Source organism: Tympanuchus pallidicinctus, unplaced genomic scaffold (genome assembly GCF_026119805.1).
Source record: "Tympanuchus pallidicinctus isolate F22 unplaced genomic scaffold, pur_lepc_1.0 scaffold16, whole genome shotgun sequence".
In the NCBI taxonomy this organism is placed as follows: Eukaryota; Metazoa; Chordata; class Aves; order Galliformes; family Phasianidae; genus Tympanuchus; species Tympanuchus pallidicinctus.
The window spans coordinates 5,259,121-5,274,802 of record NW_026294679.1 but is presented as its reverse complement, the minus strand read 5'-3'; the positions used below and the strand labels follow the sequence as shown (position 1 = coordinate 5,274,802).

General features: G+C 41.3%; 1 protein-coding gene across 4 annotated transcripts in view; it reads left to right on the top strand.

The window, feature by feature from the left end:
* Positions 1 to 10,829, top strand: part of GRK5 (G protein-coupled receptor kinase 5) — a 155,426-nt gene extending 144,597 nt beyond the window's left edge. For 3 of the 4 annotated variants that reach the window (XM_052677308.1, XM_052677310.1, XM_052677311.1), the window contains 4 exons: positions 5,813 to 5,950; positions 8,318 to 8,455; positions 9,283 to 9,414; positions 10,259 to 10,829. In XM_052677308.1, coding sequence (XP_052533268.1) covers positions 5,813 to 5,950; positions 8,318 to 8,455; positions 9,283 to 9,414; positions 10,259 to 10,357 — 507 coding nt within the window. In that variant the 3' untranslated portion in view covers positions 10,358 to 10,829. Of the gene's footprint in view, positions 1 to 5,812; positions 5,951 to 7,290; positions 8,296 to 8,317; positions 8,456 to 9,282; positions 9,415 to 10,258 lie in introns of those variants that run through there. The other variant, XM_052677309.1, reaches the window with a different exon arrangement.
* The last annotated feature ends 4,853 nt before the right edge of the window (positions 10,830 to 15,682 follow it).

Genomic DNA, 15,682 nt, shown 5'->3' with positions numbered 1-15,682 from the left:
TAGCATGAAATGAAAATGCCATGAAGAAAAAAAATGATACTCTCATTTCTTGTTCTGTAGGTAATTTCAGGTATGAAGCATAACAGAATAAAAAAATATTTTGCAGAGAAATGATGGAGTTGGTAAGAACTTCTATGGTGAGAATTCAATGTAGCATTGACAGGAAGGTGCTGAAAATTGCTTACTGCTCCCAGGGGAATAGACGATGAGAGTCAATATGTTGTGGTGGTCATTTTCATCTTCAGGCCGTAGAACAAACCCATGGCTTCAGGGAACCTCAAAAAATCTTCTATTTCATTCCCTTGCCTCAGGCAGGCATGAACTATATGTAAATCACTCCTGACATCTTGGTCATTACTGCTTCTGCTGTCCAATCCCGTTGTGTTTCTTTAGGTAGTTTGTGCAAACTCTTAATTGGACCAAAGACAATGCTGTTCTTTGTGAATATTAATGGATTACAATTGCTGCGCCTTAAGAGTGGGAGAGTCTTACTTCTGATACTAAGCATGACGGAACTTGAGGTTTTCCACCCAAAAGTCATTTTGTTCAAGTGATTCTTAAACAATCCATGATTCAAATATATTTTCTCAAATTGTTTTTGCTCTTTGTATTGAAAACCAGAACTTTGTTGCTTTGTATCAGCAACTTATCAAAGAAACAAAAAAGCCATAATTAAGCTTCCATTATACCAGCAAAGCGAAGTGTAAAGTTGTAGTACAAAAATCCGACTTAGGATGTCACACAGATCCAAAGTGGAAGGCCTTCTTCTTTTTCAGGCCAAGAGTGAGGAACGTGTCTCCACCATGTCCACCGTGTCTCCGGATCTTCTCTTCAGACCTTACTCTACGGTCTGATAGCATTACCATCAGGAAATATATTGTCTTTATTCATTCACTCATGAAAACCCTCTGGTGTCACCTCATGTCAACCTTCCCCTCCTGGATGCTTATGCCCTTTACATTTTTGCAGGCATATATCATAGCTTCCATTAATCATTATCCATCCAATATTTCCATATTACATTTTCTAAGTCATTTCCCATAAATCAGCCCTCATTTTGGACTGAAACAGAGATGAATAATAAATAATTAGGAACAGGGGCAGCTGTCTTTCTGGGAAGCTCCCCAACCCATAGTTCCCATATAATATAACAGCTTCATGTTTTGTTTTGTTGTTTTTTTTCCTCTGAAAAAATCCTGTCTTTCTAGGAAATGCTCCCTGGTTTTCATTGTTGTGACTTGTACTTCACTGATGTACATGCATGTTTCCCCTGACAAGTGCAGTCTTGTATCCAAGGATGTGACTTGAAGCGCATACAAGTCAACAGTATTGGATGGTCCTTACTGGTCTGCCTTTCTCACTCTGACAGCGTCCTGTTTGTCTGCATTTCCTGCAGATTAGCTTTTCTCTTATTTCTTATTCCTATAGCTCCCATTTTAGTCCACAAAAGGGATCCTGACTGGAAGGTGCAAAGAGAACAGAGCCAGACTGTTCTCAGTGGTGCCCCGTGACAGGAGGAGAGACGGTGGGCACAAACTGTAACACAGGAGGCTTCCTCTGAACATCAAGAAATGCTTTATCCCTGTGGAGGCAGTCAGACTCTGGGACAGGTTGCCAAAATGGGCTGTGGAGTTTTCAAACTTGAGGACAACCAACACTGAGCGGGGCCTTGCACCTGCTCATAGCAACTCTGAGAAGAACCAGAGTTGGACTAGACACCAGCCAGAGGTCCCTTCCAAACCTCAGCAGTTTTGTAATTGTTTCCTTCCTGAAGTGCCTCCCCAGACAAATGAAAGACGATGGTTTCTTTTCTTCATAAAAGCAATCTCTTCTATCTTTCACACACCACCAGAAACACTATTATCTTTCTACAACTACTACAGGCTGCTTTCATCCCTCCTCTCTGTTTTTGTCCCTGGAAGCCAACTTATCCACACATTTTTACACTTTAAAGCTTATTAGTATTGCCTGAGAATAATTCTTGGCAGAATAACTCACTCTTCAAATGATTATTATTGCTGTTGCAAAAGATGATAGCAATGATTAATAAATCTTCTATTGTAAGCCTTTGCAATAAGCTTTATTATCACTCATGCATAAGGGAGATTTGTTTCTTCTGCTTTGGGCTACACTGGGCTATGATTCTCCTTGGCCTCCTTTTGTTGTTAATGCATTTGTAAAAACACCTTTTGTTATCTTTTGCAATGGTGGCCAGATTAAGTTCTGATTTTCTCGCTGCACATCCTAGCAACATCCCTGTACTCTTCTCAAGTTCCTGCTCTTTCTTCCAAAGGTGGTAAATTCTTTTTCCCCCAGTTTCTGTGAAAGCTCCCTGTTCAGTCAGGCTGGTCTTCTTCCACACTGGTTCATTTCAGCACACATGGGGACGGCCTTCTCCTGCACCCTTTAGAGTCCCTTCTTCAGGAATCTTCCTGGACACTTTTGCCCTTCAGGACCATCTCCTGTGGGACCCTCCAAACCAATTTCCCTAACAGCCCAAAGTCTGCCTTCTGGAAGGTCAAAGTAACAGTTTTGCTGGCCCCCCTCATGACCTCACCAAGAATAGACAGCTCTATCATTTTGTGGGTGCTATGCCCAAGAGCGCTTCTGACCACTGTCTCTTGCCAGTCCTTCTCTGTAAACAGCAGGTCTAGAGAGCATCCCCTGCTAGGCTCTCTTACTAGCTGTGTCAGGAAATTATCTTCCACGTGCTCCAGAAACCTCCTAGACTGCTTCCTCCCCAGGCCCCATGGAGGCAGCAGACTTCCCTATGGGAAGGATCAGTTCTGCAAATTGGGCCTTCTGTTCCCCTCTAAAAGGGAGTGTCCTATGAACAAAATAAAGTCCTGGAAAAAGTCCCAGACATTGCATAGTTTGAATCCCCGGATGGGATCAAATTTTGATACTTTTACATCACTCATATCAGAAATCTTTACATCATGAAAAAGAACTTTAACGTAATTTCACCAAAGCTACTCAGGACTTTTCTTTGAAAGACCTATTCTAGTCAAGCTTTGTCTGAAGGCTAGACTAAACCCTTACTTACATATATCCAGTACCATCTGGAGCCTTTATTACCAGGATATAAAGCTCTGCTGCTTGGTATCAACTTCATGCATGATTGGATGACCTAAGCCATCTTCAAATCTGCAGCACAGTTGAATTCTCCATAGGCTCTGGCTGTAAAATTAGCTGGAAACTGTGTATGATTGGATCACTGCATTACCATCCTAGGAGGGCTTATCATCAGACTGATGTAGTTGCTTTTATTCTGCTCTCTTCGTTTTAAATACATACTTTGAAAAGGAATTAAAAAAATAAAAAGCACAAAAACCTGTAGAGATTACTCAAAATGTGTGTCATCTCCATTTTCTTTTCCTGGAGAGATTCCCAAATGGAATGCACATTTCAGGCTCACATGCATGTTTACAATTACAGAATTCTTCTGAAGCTGCAGGAAATGTTACAAGACTCATTATTCTCCCTCCTACCTCTTAGCATCCACAAGATGCATCTAGTTTCATCTGTTGTCATTTCTAGAGCTGGCTTTATCTAGAGCTTACCAAAATTTCCTAGTTTCTTATTTTCTTTCTGTTGTGCCTCTCCAGGAGCTCTCCTGAAGAGAGATGTCAGCATCTCTGGACAACCCTGTCCTAAGCAGGGAAGCTGCATGGCTCCTGGTTCCCAACCAGGAGCAAAGCAAGGCTGATTTTTTACCTGATCTCGTAAAACACTGCTTCTTCTCTTCAGCCCTCCCAGAGCCATTTGCTTCTTGCATTCTAAGTAAGCCCCAGCCAGGACTGCCCTGGCTTTCACATGCAACGAGTATTAAGAGCACCTGTAGGACTCCCAAGGGCTCGGTACCATGGTAGTCACAGATGCTCGGGAAACCCAAACCACTCCTCTGACATGTACGGCAGAAGAGTCTCCCTTGGGCAAGACCGGGGAGTTTTGCTAATCGTTTCAATGAGCTCTGTCTGCACACACCATGTGGGGAAAGCAAGAGAGATGATTACTACACCGCAGCTCTAGCGTTGGAGCAGAAAAGCAGGATACGGGAGAGGAAGCAAGACGTGAGCCTTTCTTCCCCCAGGCACCACAACCCCTGCCCCGCAGAAGAGTCCCCGGCACAACTCCGAGCCCCTTCACCCATCGAGTCCCATCTGCGGGGCACCGGAAGGCCTCGCCGCCCGCTGCCGCACTCCGCAGCGCTGCTTTTTCCTCTACTGCCCCCCGGCGGTCGCCGGCCCTCCCGGCAGTCGCGCCCCACTCCGCCGGAGCCGCTTCAGCCCCGTCGCTCCTGGCCCTTGCTCTTCCCTTCCCAGCCGGTTGTGGGGTAGCGGTGGGCTTGAAGGCCGCCCTACCGGCTTGGGTTAATGCCTCGGCCCCTAGCTCTAGCAGTCACTTAAAAATCAGAGTATCAAAAGAGCTGAGCAGTGTGTGCATACCTGTCACCCTGGCTGCATGCCTGACTCCAGGAGACACCCTTCTCACGGAAATGGACTGGAGTTTTTATTTCCTCATGCATGGATTTAGTCTTTCCCTCACAGCGGAGACTCCAGCAGAACTAATCTAAACGCTTTTGTAAACACAACTATCTTCAGTATACACCTCGTTTTCTGTTGTGCTAAGGCACACGTAATGCATCTCTTTTAACAGGCAGCTGAAATGTCCAGGCAGATTACAATGAGCTCTGAGTTACACTTCTCTGCTGTACCAAGGGGAATACATGCAGACTTCCTTGAAGTTGAATGGAAGGAATAAATGGAAACGATTTTGTTAACATTCCCTTTTCATTGCATTGCCTGAAGTCAGCGGTGCACTGAGAAAGGTCCTTGTCACAAACGATCATCGTTTTGCAGCAGTCATCTGTGTGCTGAGCTCTGCCCCCTCTTCAGCTGTTAGATATGCTCTCGTAAGACACTGATTTAGCCTGCTTGATTCTATACGCATGACATAAAAGAAGAGGCATTCTGCTGAAGAATTGGCTGCATAATCTCTTTTTTTATCCACCGACTAGCACGTGCCAGAAGTGTTCTTCCACTTAACTGTTTTCGTGCAGTTAAATTGCTTCATCCATACAAGGTCCTCCAGGATCTGCCATCCCTGTGTTTGTGTATATGGACCTGCCTATCTTACACACTGAGGCAGCTGAGTTTGGTCAATCTTCTTTGCTCCATTATGAGTACCCAGGAAGTAGGCAGGACTTGCTGTAGCAGGAATTGGCGGTGCACTGCCCTGCTCTGAAAACAAACAAAGCTGAACTGAGGGTGGTTACTAGTACTGGTTCTCTGAGCTATCTTCTGGATGCAACCTTGTAGTGCCATGGACAAAATACCCCTTGGCTTCAGCAGAGATGGGCCCGTGAGAACATAGTATTCTGCACTGAATGGAGGAGAATATAATTTGGTAGTGAAGTAACCCACCCTGAGCAGCACAGGAAAACTATTCTTACAAGAGTGCGATGAAAAAAAGAAGAAGAAAGAACAGAGATAAAGCAAATGGGACTTATGAATATATATGTATTATGAGTATGTCAGACCTTGTCTGGAAAGTATTTGCTGAAAGGAAGCAGAAGAAGCAATCACTATTTTGACTTCAAACACTTCAGCGCAGGTAATTTCCAAAGGTTTGAACCAGCACTTGGAACAGTGGTATCCTAATCCATTTTAGTTTGGCCATTAAATAGCAGCAATTACAATTCTCCTCTGCGCATCCCTCTGGGCATATTCAAAAATGACTGCAGATATAAATATTATTGAAAATCTCTTCCTATTCTAACATTTTTGCCCATCTTCTTGGCATATTTCAGCTCCTCACCAAAGATGTGAAGCAGCGGCTGGGCTGTCAAGGTGAAGGTGCAACAGAAGTGAAGAGGCACCCTTTTTTTAAAAGCATGAATTTCAAGCGGTTAGAAGCAGGAATGCTGGATCCTCCCTTTGTCCCTGATGTAAGTACGGGACACCCACTGGCCTATTTCAAGAGAGTTGTTTCCAAAACTTATCTTTTTTAGAAATGTCATCACTATATCTATGGGTACCAGACCTAGGAAGATGTGATAAGCAATAGGGCTGGAGATGGGAGGCTGGAGAGGAGAGCTGCTCCATAGACATGGGTGCATGCATGGTGGTTGGGTCCCTATGAAGGATGTTATCCTGGGTCTTGCTTCATTCCCGCTAACTTTACAGTCTTCCTGTATGATACTGGAGGCAACAATTGTAGCACTCGTGCCTCAGTTCCCGAACTTTAAACTTGGAATCTTTCTGCTCCCTTGTCTGCAGTATTAGTGAGAGAATGAATATGTTTAGGACCAGACTGTGCAGGGAAAAATCACTGGTGTAAGCCGTGAGAATACATATAGGTGTATAGATATGTATACAAAGGTAAGATCAGAACTATAAAGTCCAAAGCTCTAAAGAGCTGAGGAATGCATGGGATTCTTATTAAAAAAAGACATTTGTTACAAAAAATCAGAAGCAGGTTCAGATATCAAGTGTCTCCTCAGGCAGAACGCTTGGACCTGAGACAGTGTTCTGAACTTGCTAGTGCTCATGGGGAATAGAACCCAACACTGAGTCCTTACCTATATTCCAGTCTTGCACATACTGAAAGTCTTTGTTGCATTGGTAATAAGAAAACTTTTTCCACCCTTCTGTGGTACAGCTCTCTACCCCAGTGCACAGAGTTATCTGAGTATTTTCCTCCTGCAGGGCTTTCTTTCTGGCTAGGCCTCCTGTCTTAAAAGTTCCCATACGGTTCTAAGGAAACACTGCCATTTTAACATATTAAGAAAAGTAACATCTTGGCAGCTCTCATTCACATTGCTGCAAACTCAACCAAACCAAAGTGGTTTAAAAGCTACAAAAGTTTACTTTAGCTGCTCTGGTTTTGCTTTACATTTTACTATGTGGCCTAGTTATTCCTGCCAATTAGCCCATGGTGTTATGACCTGCTTTAGTGGGAAGAAATAGGAGACAAGCTACTATTTCTTTCTGATGTAGAAAATTAGAAAATTCTGGGCTGAAATTTGGGATTTGCCAGAGTGTATTAAAAGCTTAACTGTGGCATGTAAGGCCCAGAAGGCACCTCTTAGAGACATATTTGCTGAAGCCGGGACGCATAAATTTTTATGGCTATTTATTGGGAACTCAGGAGCTGGCCCTAATTTAAATTATTTGGCACTTCATCCATAGATTTCCAAGTATTTACTGAAGTCAGATGAATTGCCCAAAGCTACATAGCCAATGGCAGAAGTTGTAATCTAACCCATATTTCTCCATCCTCTTCCAGTCTTCTATGTCTCCACAAAAATGCTGTGGATTGCAGTCTTCAGAAAGGCAGAGGGATGCAGCCTCCAGCAGATAGGACTTTCATCAGGAGTTAGTTTGATTTATTGGTCACAGTGCTCAGCTCCAGATAAAATACTGCATTCAGCCCACTGGTCTTGCAGTCACTGTACCCTGTGTTGACAGTACAATTCAACCTGTTCTTGATTTTGGTGGTTGGGCTAGTCCCTCAAACCAGCCCTCAGTGATTCCTGTGCACCAAAATGTAGCTCTGTGTTGCTAATGGAAGCTCTCTAAGCACACAAGTGACCACTCTATATCAGGTAGCTAGTGATGACTTTTTCTGTTTTCTATGGCTGACTGATGGAATATTAGCTAAAAGAGCATCACTGCAAATTTTCCTGCCTGTAATCCCAGAAAATTAAGTAGTTTTAAAAGGTGAAGCCATTTGACTATTTATTTGAAGAAATGCAGCCAAGTTAAAAGAGTTAATAGAGGTGATTCTGGACAGCTTCCAGCAGCTGAGCTATTAATAAAAACAATGGAAAAATGCCAAACCTCTTCTGTTTTCTTTAGCAGTTGGAATACATTCCTTTAAATTTTTAAACTGCAAAACCTGCAGCTATCTGAGCAGAACACTTCTATTTGAGGTCCATTTTCAGAGCTGTCTCCAGTATGTCACTCAATATTCTGTTCTTCCATCTCTAAAAAATGTACTGAAGGATTTGATTTTTATTTTCTTGCACTTTCTGTCCTTTTTCTCTCACCTCTTTGCCATATGCTATATGGATGACTAAAACCCACTTTGGCTGCACTGATGCTTTAAAGACTTCAAAGTGGGACTCTTAACGTGCTTAAAGCAAAACCAGCCTTTGATGATAAACATGCAGGCAGAGCAAGTCTAGAGAAGCAGGATGCAAATAGTCACTTGTTGTGAGTCGTTCTCACTTGTCTGAAACTGGAAAAAAGCACATGGTCAGACTGGGAATTATTCTTTCTCTTGCTGTTTTCTAATTCTTCTGCTGAGATAGCCCAGAGCAGTATACTGCAAGGATGTGTTAGACATCGAGCAATTCTCCACAGTGAAAGGAGTAAACCTGGACCAGACAGATGATGATTTCTATTCCAAGTTTTCCACAGGATCTGTGTCTATTCCATGGCAAAATGAGGTAAGGATGTGTCATAGTAAGATGACTCCAATAAAACCCCTAACAGATGTTTTAAGAGAAGCTATATATTTCTACTAATATATAACTACTGGATAACTTGCCAGACTCTAATGATTTCATGAGTTACAAATGGCCTCTTTCAAGATCTATAATGTACCACAGATGTCAAGTTCAGGTGGCTGTATCTGTTGGCTGTGCATATTTGTGTAAATTGGCAAGGAACCTACTGTACTTCCTTCTCCTGTATTTCTACTGAGGTATTTTGACAGCAGCTCAGAGGAACTTCCACAGGATGGATGGAGGTCCTAATGGAAGCTCCTCCATTTGTGATCCTCATCTCACCTATTGTTCTGAACCTGCAGTAGGTCCACAGCTGCAACAGTATCTGCAGGCTGAATCTTGAATTGTTCCAGGGTTTCCAGATCTGAATCTTTATTTCTATTTGATATGAAAGCAGAATGAACAGTTGGTTTCGTAAATCCAACTCTACGTCAAACAGCAGATCCTCTTGGGGAGAGGGGTGCCCACAGGCATTTTGTGGGTATGCCTGAATTTACCTAATATTCTCCACAGTAGTAAAGAATATAATGGAAAGTTATGTGGGGCAGCCCTAGTAAGACTGATGTGCAAACTACAGAGCAGATTCAGCCTCTTTTTCATACCACATACTTACCTTCCATAGCCACCAACAGGAGCTCAACTGTTAAATTTCCTAATATATTGCTCAAGCCTTTGATGGCAGATAGTGATCCCAATCCTGACTTTGGACAAACTGGTACTTCTGGAATATATTTAATGCAGACTTGTTTCTTATTGTATTACACTAGATGATAGAAACGGAGTGTTTTAAAGAACTAAATGTGTTTGGACCAAATGGTACTATTTCACCAGACCTAAATAAAAGCTACCCCCCGGAGCCACCCAAGAAAGGACTGCTACAGAGAATATTTAAACGACAGGTGAGATATTCTTTTACTAAAATCAGGAACACTGGTCTGGATGGCCAGTGTCACGTCCATGTTCTACTGGTATTTTTGCTGTGACGAAGACAGTACACCTTAGAGAGGGTTGGCTGTTATGGTTACCTGGCAGCTTCCTGACTAATACTGCATAGTCACAAATTTCCTGCCTATTTCTTGTGATATTTTCTTTAATGACCAGAACCTTTGTTTTTTTTCATCAGCTTTGTTTCCAGTGGCTGAAAACTTCATACTCGAACTATTTTTCAGTGGTCTACTGAAATGCTTTTTGAAATGTTTTTTTATAAGTTCCTTAAAAACTCTTGATTTATGTGTTAAAAAATTCAAAAGCTGAATGACGTAGTCAAGGCTCTAATCCAGGACTCTATAAAGGAGAGCAAAGTCCAACCAAGACAGTTGTATTAAAAGATCATAGAGGTCTCTTTTGACCTTAATGATTCAATGATTCTGTGAAGTCAGAGAGTTTGTGACATACAGCTTTGACGTGGCACTGTGGCAAATCCAAATAACATTCCTAGACTGATTTCTGTATTTCTGTAGGGTAAAAGCTGTGCCTCATCATTGGTGGGTAGCCTCTCTAAATCAGATTTAGCAGATACTGATATTTTGCAATGAATTGACTTTACTCCTGGAATTCATGTGTCTCAAGAACTCCCATGGTCCTCCTGACCTAGAGAGAATACATGTAAGAAAGTAAAGAATATTTTACACCCTGAGTTCTTCATGCAAAGATCTTACAGGGCATTCAGTGCATTATCACCATCAAATGAAAAGCTTGGCACATTTACAGAAGCTAATTGTCATTTTTTTCATCTTTCTGTAGCATCAGAACAATTCAAAGAGTTCTTCAAATTCGAAGGCCGGTTTAAATCACCACATAAATTCAAATCACGTGAGTTCAAACTCCACTGGAAGCAGCTAGTTGTGACTCAGTTTTATCAAACATTGCGTCCTTCCACTATAATCTATGAAGCTTCTATGGATGAGAGAGCATCCACCACTGAGTGAAAAAAAAAAGAATCTCCCCCAAATGGAGATTTTCTACCCATTCCTTCCAGTGGAGCCTCGCATTTTAAGAAGAAATTTCCACTCAGGTCTGTTTCTGGAGGTGGCACTCAAGACTGTGTGAATCAAATTTGTCTATTTAGAACATTGCAGTAGAAATTCAATGAACATGACTACTTGCACGTATTTAAATAGCATCATACTAGAACTGAATTTTGTCTTTATTATTTTTAAAGAAAAGTTTTGTAAATTTCTCTATTGTCTCAGTTTACATTTTGTACATTTGTATTTAAATGAAAGTCAGACTTTGGAGGTGTATATTTTCCAAGCAGCAGCTGTAAAGCCATGTGTTTTAAGACATTTTTTAAAAGAAAAAAAATGTGACTCAAGACTTCCAGAGCCTCAAATGAGAAATCATTCTTTTTAGTGATTCTAGAAAACTGTTCATAAATCACTTTATCAGACTGGGTTTTATTGACATGCATTTTTACAGAACAGGTTATTCTTAATTATTTTACATCTGTATATTTGGTTTACAGCAACACTGCATACGTTTCTCCTCTTCATTAACTTGTAATGTCTTGCATTAAATGCGAAAAGATGCTGACAAGGCTTTGATGTATTCAAGAATACTCCTTGCTATGCCTAAGGTTTGTGATCTCAACAGACCAGCACAGCTGAGATTTGTATTTAACATTGTTAGATCATCATAATATTTTTTTTTTAGAAAGTGTACTCTATTTTAAACCCTTCTTCACTTTTGTTGTTGTCGTTCTTGTTGTTGAAGTACAAAACTGAGTGAGAGTTGACTGGGAAAGCAAATGACCATTTGTTTTTCAGGGGCTTGAATCCTACACCCACTATGATGAGAGCAAAGCGTTCTCTGTGCTGCGGACAAAGTCCAAGGCCTTTTCATCACTGCTCATATCAAACAGGTAGCAAGAGAGAAATGCAATGGTCTAGTTTTTGCACCATGAGATTCATGTCAGCTCCCTAGGGCTGACCTGTGGAGACTGAGAGTGGGGTCTGAGCTGCTTTAGGGCAGTAGCAGAACCTGTGTCTGCACTTTGTTTTGTCATATCAAACATACATGACTTGTTCCCCTCAAATAAGTCCTCAACTTAATTGAATTAAATGTAAGTTATAAAACAAGACTTCCCACTTTTTCTTCCCTCTTTCTTTACCCAGGATCCTTTAACCACTTTTGAAGATGTTATTCCCACTTACAAACAGGATCAATCAGGATGAGTAGTGGTACCTGAGGCACCTGAATCATGCTCAAGCATCAAAAATACGGTTCCTTCTCTTTCATAGGAACTGGAAAACCTTCGTGCACCCAGTGAGGTCTCTGTAGCCCAGCATGTTCTGCAAAAGAGGGTTCTTCACCTCACAGTATTCACCAGAGTAGACTGATAAGTTCACCCTTGGGTCAGTGAGGAACATCTGATGCTCATCTTGACATGTCTAAAGCCACATTAGCTAGCAGCACAGTTACCCCAGGAAGCACTGTTCCAGTAAATGGCCAAGGTTCATTAGATTATTCATTTTATATGTTATGTTCTATCTCTTTGGCCAGTGCAGAAGGGTTAAAAAAAAATGCAGGTTAGCAGTGACAAAGCTATGAGTGATAGTCACAGGAATCAGATGTTAAAACAACTTGAAGACATGAGGGAGAGAGTTAGATCAGGGTCAGGATTTGCATAAAGCAGCCTACAGAGGAAAAAGTTAAGGAAGGAAGATGGGGCTTTGGTGCCTTTCTCTGAAGTAAAATACATTAAGATGCAAGTCCATACCATTACAAAATCCTCCAGTTTTCCTGGTCACTAGTAGATATGCAGAAAGTATGTGAGAAGATCACCAAGAATATGTTCCTGTTTTTTCTTCAGGTCAATTTGGCAGGGAAATTCCTTCTCCCATATAGATGATGCTCAGGGAGAGCTTCAGCTACTCTCCCATGTCAGATGATGGCACTGAAGATCTTATACAGTAGATACAAGGTTGTAGAGAAACAGTAACAAAGAGAATTTTGAGTAACTTTCTAATCAGCTACAAACTAAAAATATAATGGTTTCAGCTTCTCAACAGGAGAGGAATTAATACTGTAGAAATGAAAGCAGCTGTGCACAGAGTAGACTATTACCTCCAATTCCATTCTCACAGCCTGATGTAGAGCCACCTAAGTCTGCAAGATTAAGTCACCTTGGCATGAAAATACACTTGCTCCAAGAGATTTTCACAGACTTTCTTCAATACACGTGGAATTTCACCTGATTTGAAGATATGTAGATGAGAAGTAGAGGAATATATCATAACCAGACCATGGATACATATGAACCTGAAACAAGATGCATATCTTACATCTTAGACAGCTTTAAGGGTTTTGCAGCTCAAATCTATTTTTATCATTCTAAGACATCACTTTCTAGTAGCATTGCATACTGTAAGTTTATGCACCCTCAGCTGGCTTCATCCTCTGCACTGATGCTAGGAAAGGGTTGCTGAATGGGGAACTAGAGTGAAAGCCTAAGTTCTTCTCTTCATTACCATCATCTCACTTCACAGCAACAGACAAGCACATTCTTTCATCAGAAAAATATGGCAGATAATATCTACCTATCCCACGATGGGGAAGAAAAAATGACAGCTGAGGGAAGTCTTGGCCCCTTAATATTTCATAACATAAATTTGATAAGACTGCAGATGTCTTGAAAGCTTCATTTCCTATGTGTGATCAATGTGACACATGAAGACTGAATTTTCTGGTTTTTTTACCATCACCCATTTGGGAAATACAATCCCGATAATAATAAAACCTTTAGTGAAAGCTGGTGAGCAAATTGAAAATAGATGTAGATGGTGTTATAGCTCTTAGATGCTATCAGCCTTAACTAGTGGTGGATGACTTCTTTATATGACAACGGGGAATGACAACAGATGTACCTTCCCTGCTCTCCTTTCAGCTGGGCCTGTTCCTTACTCAGCATTTAGGACTCAACAGTAAAGACAAGAACAATGCAAAGTCCTCAGATGACAACAGCTGCATTCAGCTGATACTTGGAATTTATTATGCTAGTTTGGTATCCTGAACCTTCAGGATCGTGTGGGACAAGGACGCTTATGCACACCTGAAGAGTCAAGCCTGGGATTAAGTCCCTTTGGATCCCAGCCCTTTGGAAGCAGTGAGAGGGTAAAAGGAGAGACAGAGAACAAGAGCAGCCGAGGGAGATTTCATGCTGCATCCCTGTTGCTATCTTTTGTGACAAACTTTGAACAGTATTACGATGCTTAATCAGCAGAAGTCACTCAGTATCCCTGAAAGATTTGATCTTTACATCATTACATTATCATTAGTGGTAATGAGCAGTCCTATTAATCTTCTGGTCAGGGTTTGCCTACGTCAACAGAGCCTGCAGGATTGTCTTTTCATTGCTGATTTCTATTATTATTTTTGAAGTAGTTGTTCAACTCCTCAGACGCACAATACAGTCCTCTCACTCCTATAGAGTGACCATGAGGACACACAATTCAGGGCTGAAGCCCTGCTTTGCTTCCAGAGACGTTTGTCATTTGCCTCTGAGCCAAATTCAAAAACACTGGGAGCCACAGGTGTTCAGCAGATCTCAAATAACAGAGTTATAATTTCATTTTACAATCTTGGAGAGCATTTGTAGGGGGATTTCTAGTATTTTGATTCAAAGTGAATAGTTTCTGATGTGGGTTTGCACATAGCAAAGGAGCAGGAAGTAGTGGTTATTTAATAGCTTTCCAAATCTATTAATTCTCTATCTTCTTTTCAGTTACAGTATAGATTCTTTCAAAAAATGCAGAAGTTTGGGTCTAGCTGCTTGATTTAAGTAGACAGATGAGCAAACGTAGCTCATTTTAAGAATCAGAAATCAGGTTGGATATTAGGAACAATTTCTTCTCCAAAAGAGTGGTCAGGCACTGGAACAGAGAGGTGGCTGAGTCACTGTCCCTGGAGGTTTTCAAGAAAGATGTAGACGTGGTACGAAGGAGTGTGGTGTAGTGGAGGAATAATGGTGGTAGGTGGATGGTTGGAGTAGGTATCTTGAAGGTCTTTTCCAACCTTGGTAATTCTATAATTCTAAATAATAATAAACTCTTATGTGTACACTCTTGATCTGGATTATCTAAAAAAAGATTTTTGCAAAAATGGATATGACTTAGATTGCTGAACCTGCTTGTGAAGCTGGTAAAGGTGCGAAGATAATTGTACCAGTTACTGCAGATCAAACTGAATGTCACTGAAAGGCAGAGCTCAATACTGCAGTGATTAGAGATGCCTGCTAACTGGCAGTTCAGGGACAATGCCAGGTATCCATAAGAACAATTTGATCCCATCTTGTTTTGCAGTCATCCCTTCCACCAGCAACTATGGCTAAGAGTGCCATCGGCAGTTGCAGATCATTCTTTGCTGACACAGTGAAGTGTCTGATTCTCAGGCACTCATTCTTAACTTTGTTCAAGTAGAACTCAAGTTCTAACTTTAACTTTTTGCTTTCTCTGTCAAAGCCTAAGAATTTAAATCCGACTTCTCAGCAGAGATTCAGCTTCAGCTGACAAGAAAAGCATCTTTAATATTAATAAAACCATGAAAAGGACAAGGAAGACAGAAAGGGTGTGAGCTCTGGAGTACAGGGTGAAAACCACCTTTATGAGTGTATCTTCAGCATGTGTCAAATGGCAGTTACTGTCACACATCACAGCACATTCTTCCTTGTTATCATATGTTATTTATAGTTTTTTCAATAACCTTGGAATAGCATACACAAACTCATATTAAAGATGGGATTGAGCCCATGGCTTACAGTCAGTGTCAGCTCTAGGAGGAGGGCTGACACAACAGTTTGAACAGAAGAGGAGGTACACATTCAGCCTGTGGCAACAGCCATCACACAGCTCTGCATTCGCACATGGCTGAGCCTCAGCCAGGAGTTTCCTAAGTAGACTTTTCTGGAAGAGCAATAAATGCACACCCTTATATACATCCTTACAGCACATCTTCTCATGGATATATATGGAACAGGTTGCTTCTCCATAGCTGTGATTTTTTTGTTGTTGTTCAGATTTACAATTTGTTAGATTGTAAATGAAATAATTTGTTAAAACATTTCTAAGCATTTCCCATGCAGTCTTCGAATAGATTGGACTTTGCTTGATAGAACATAGCCAGGTTGTTCTGTTCTTCAGATGCAGACCATCTTCTTTCACATGCATAGCA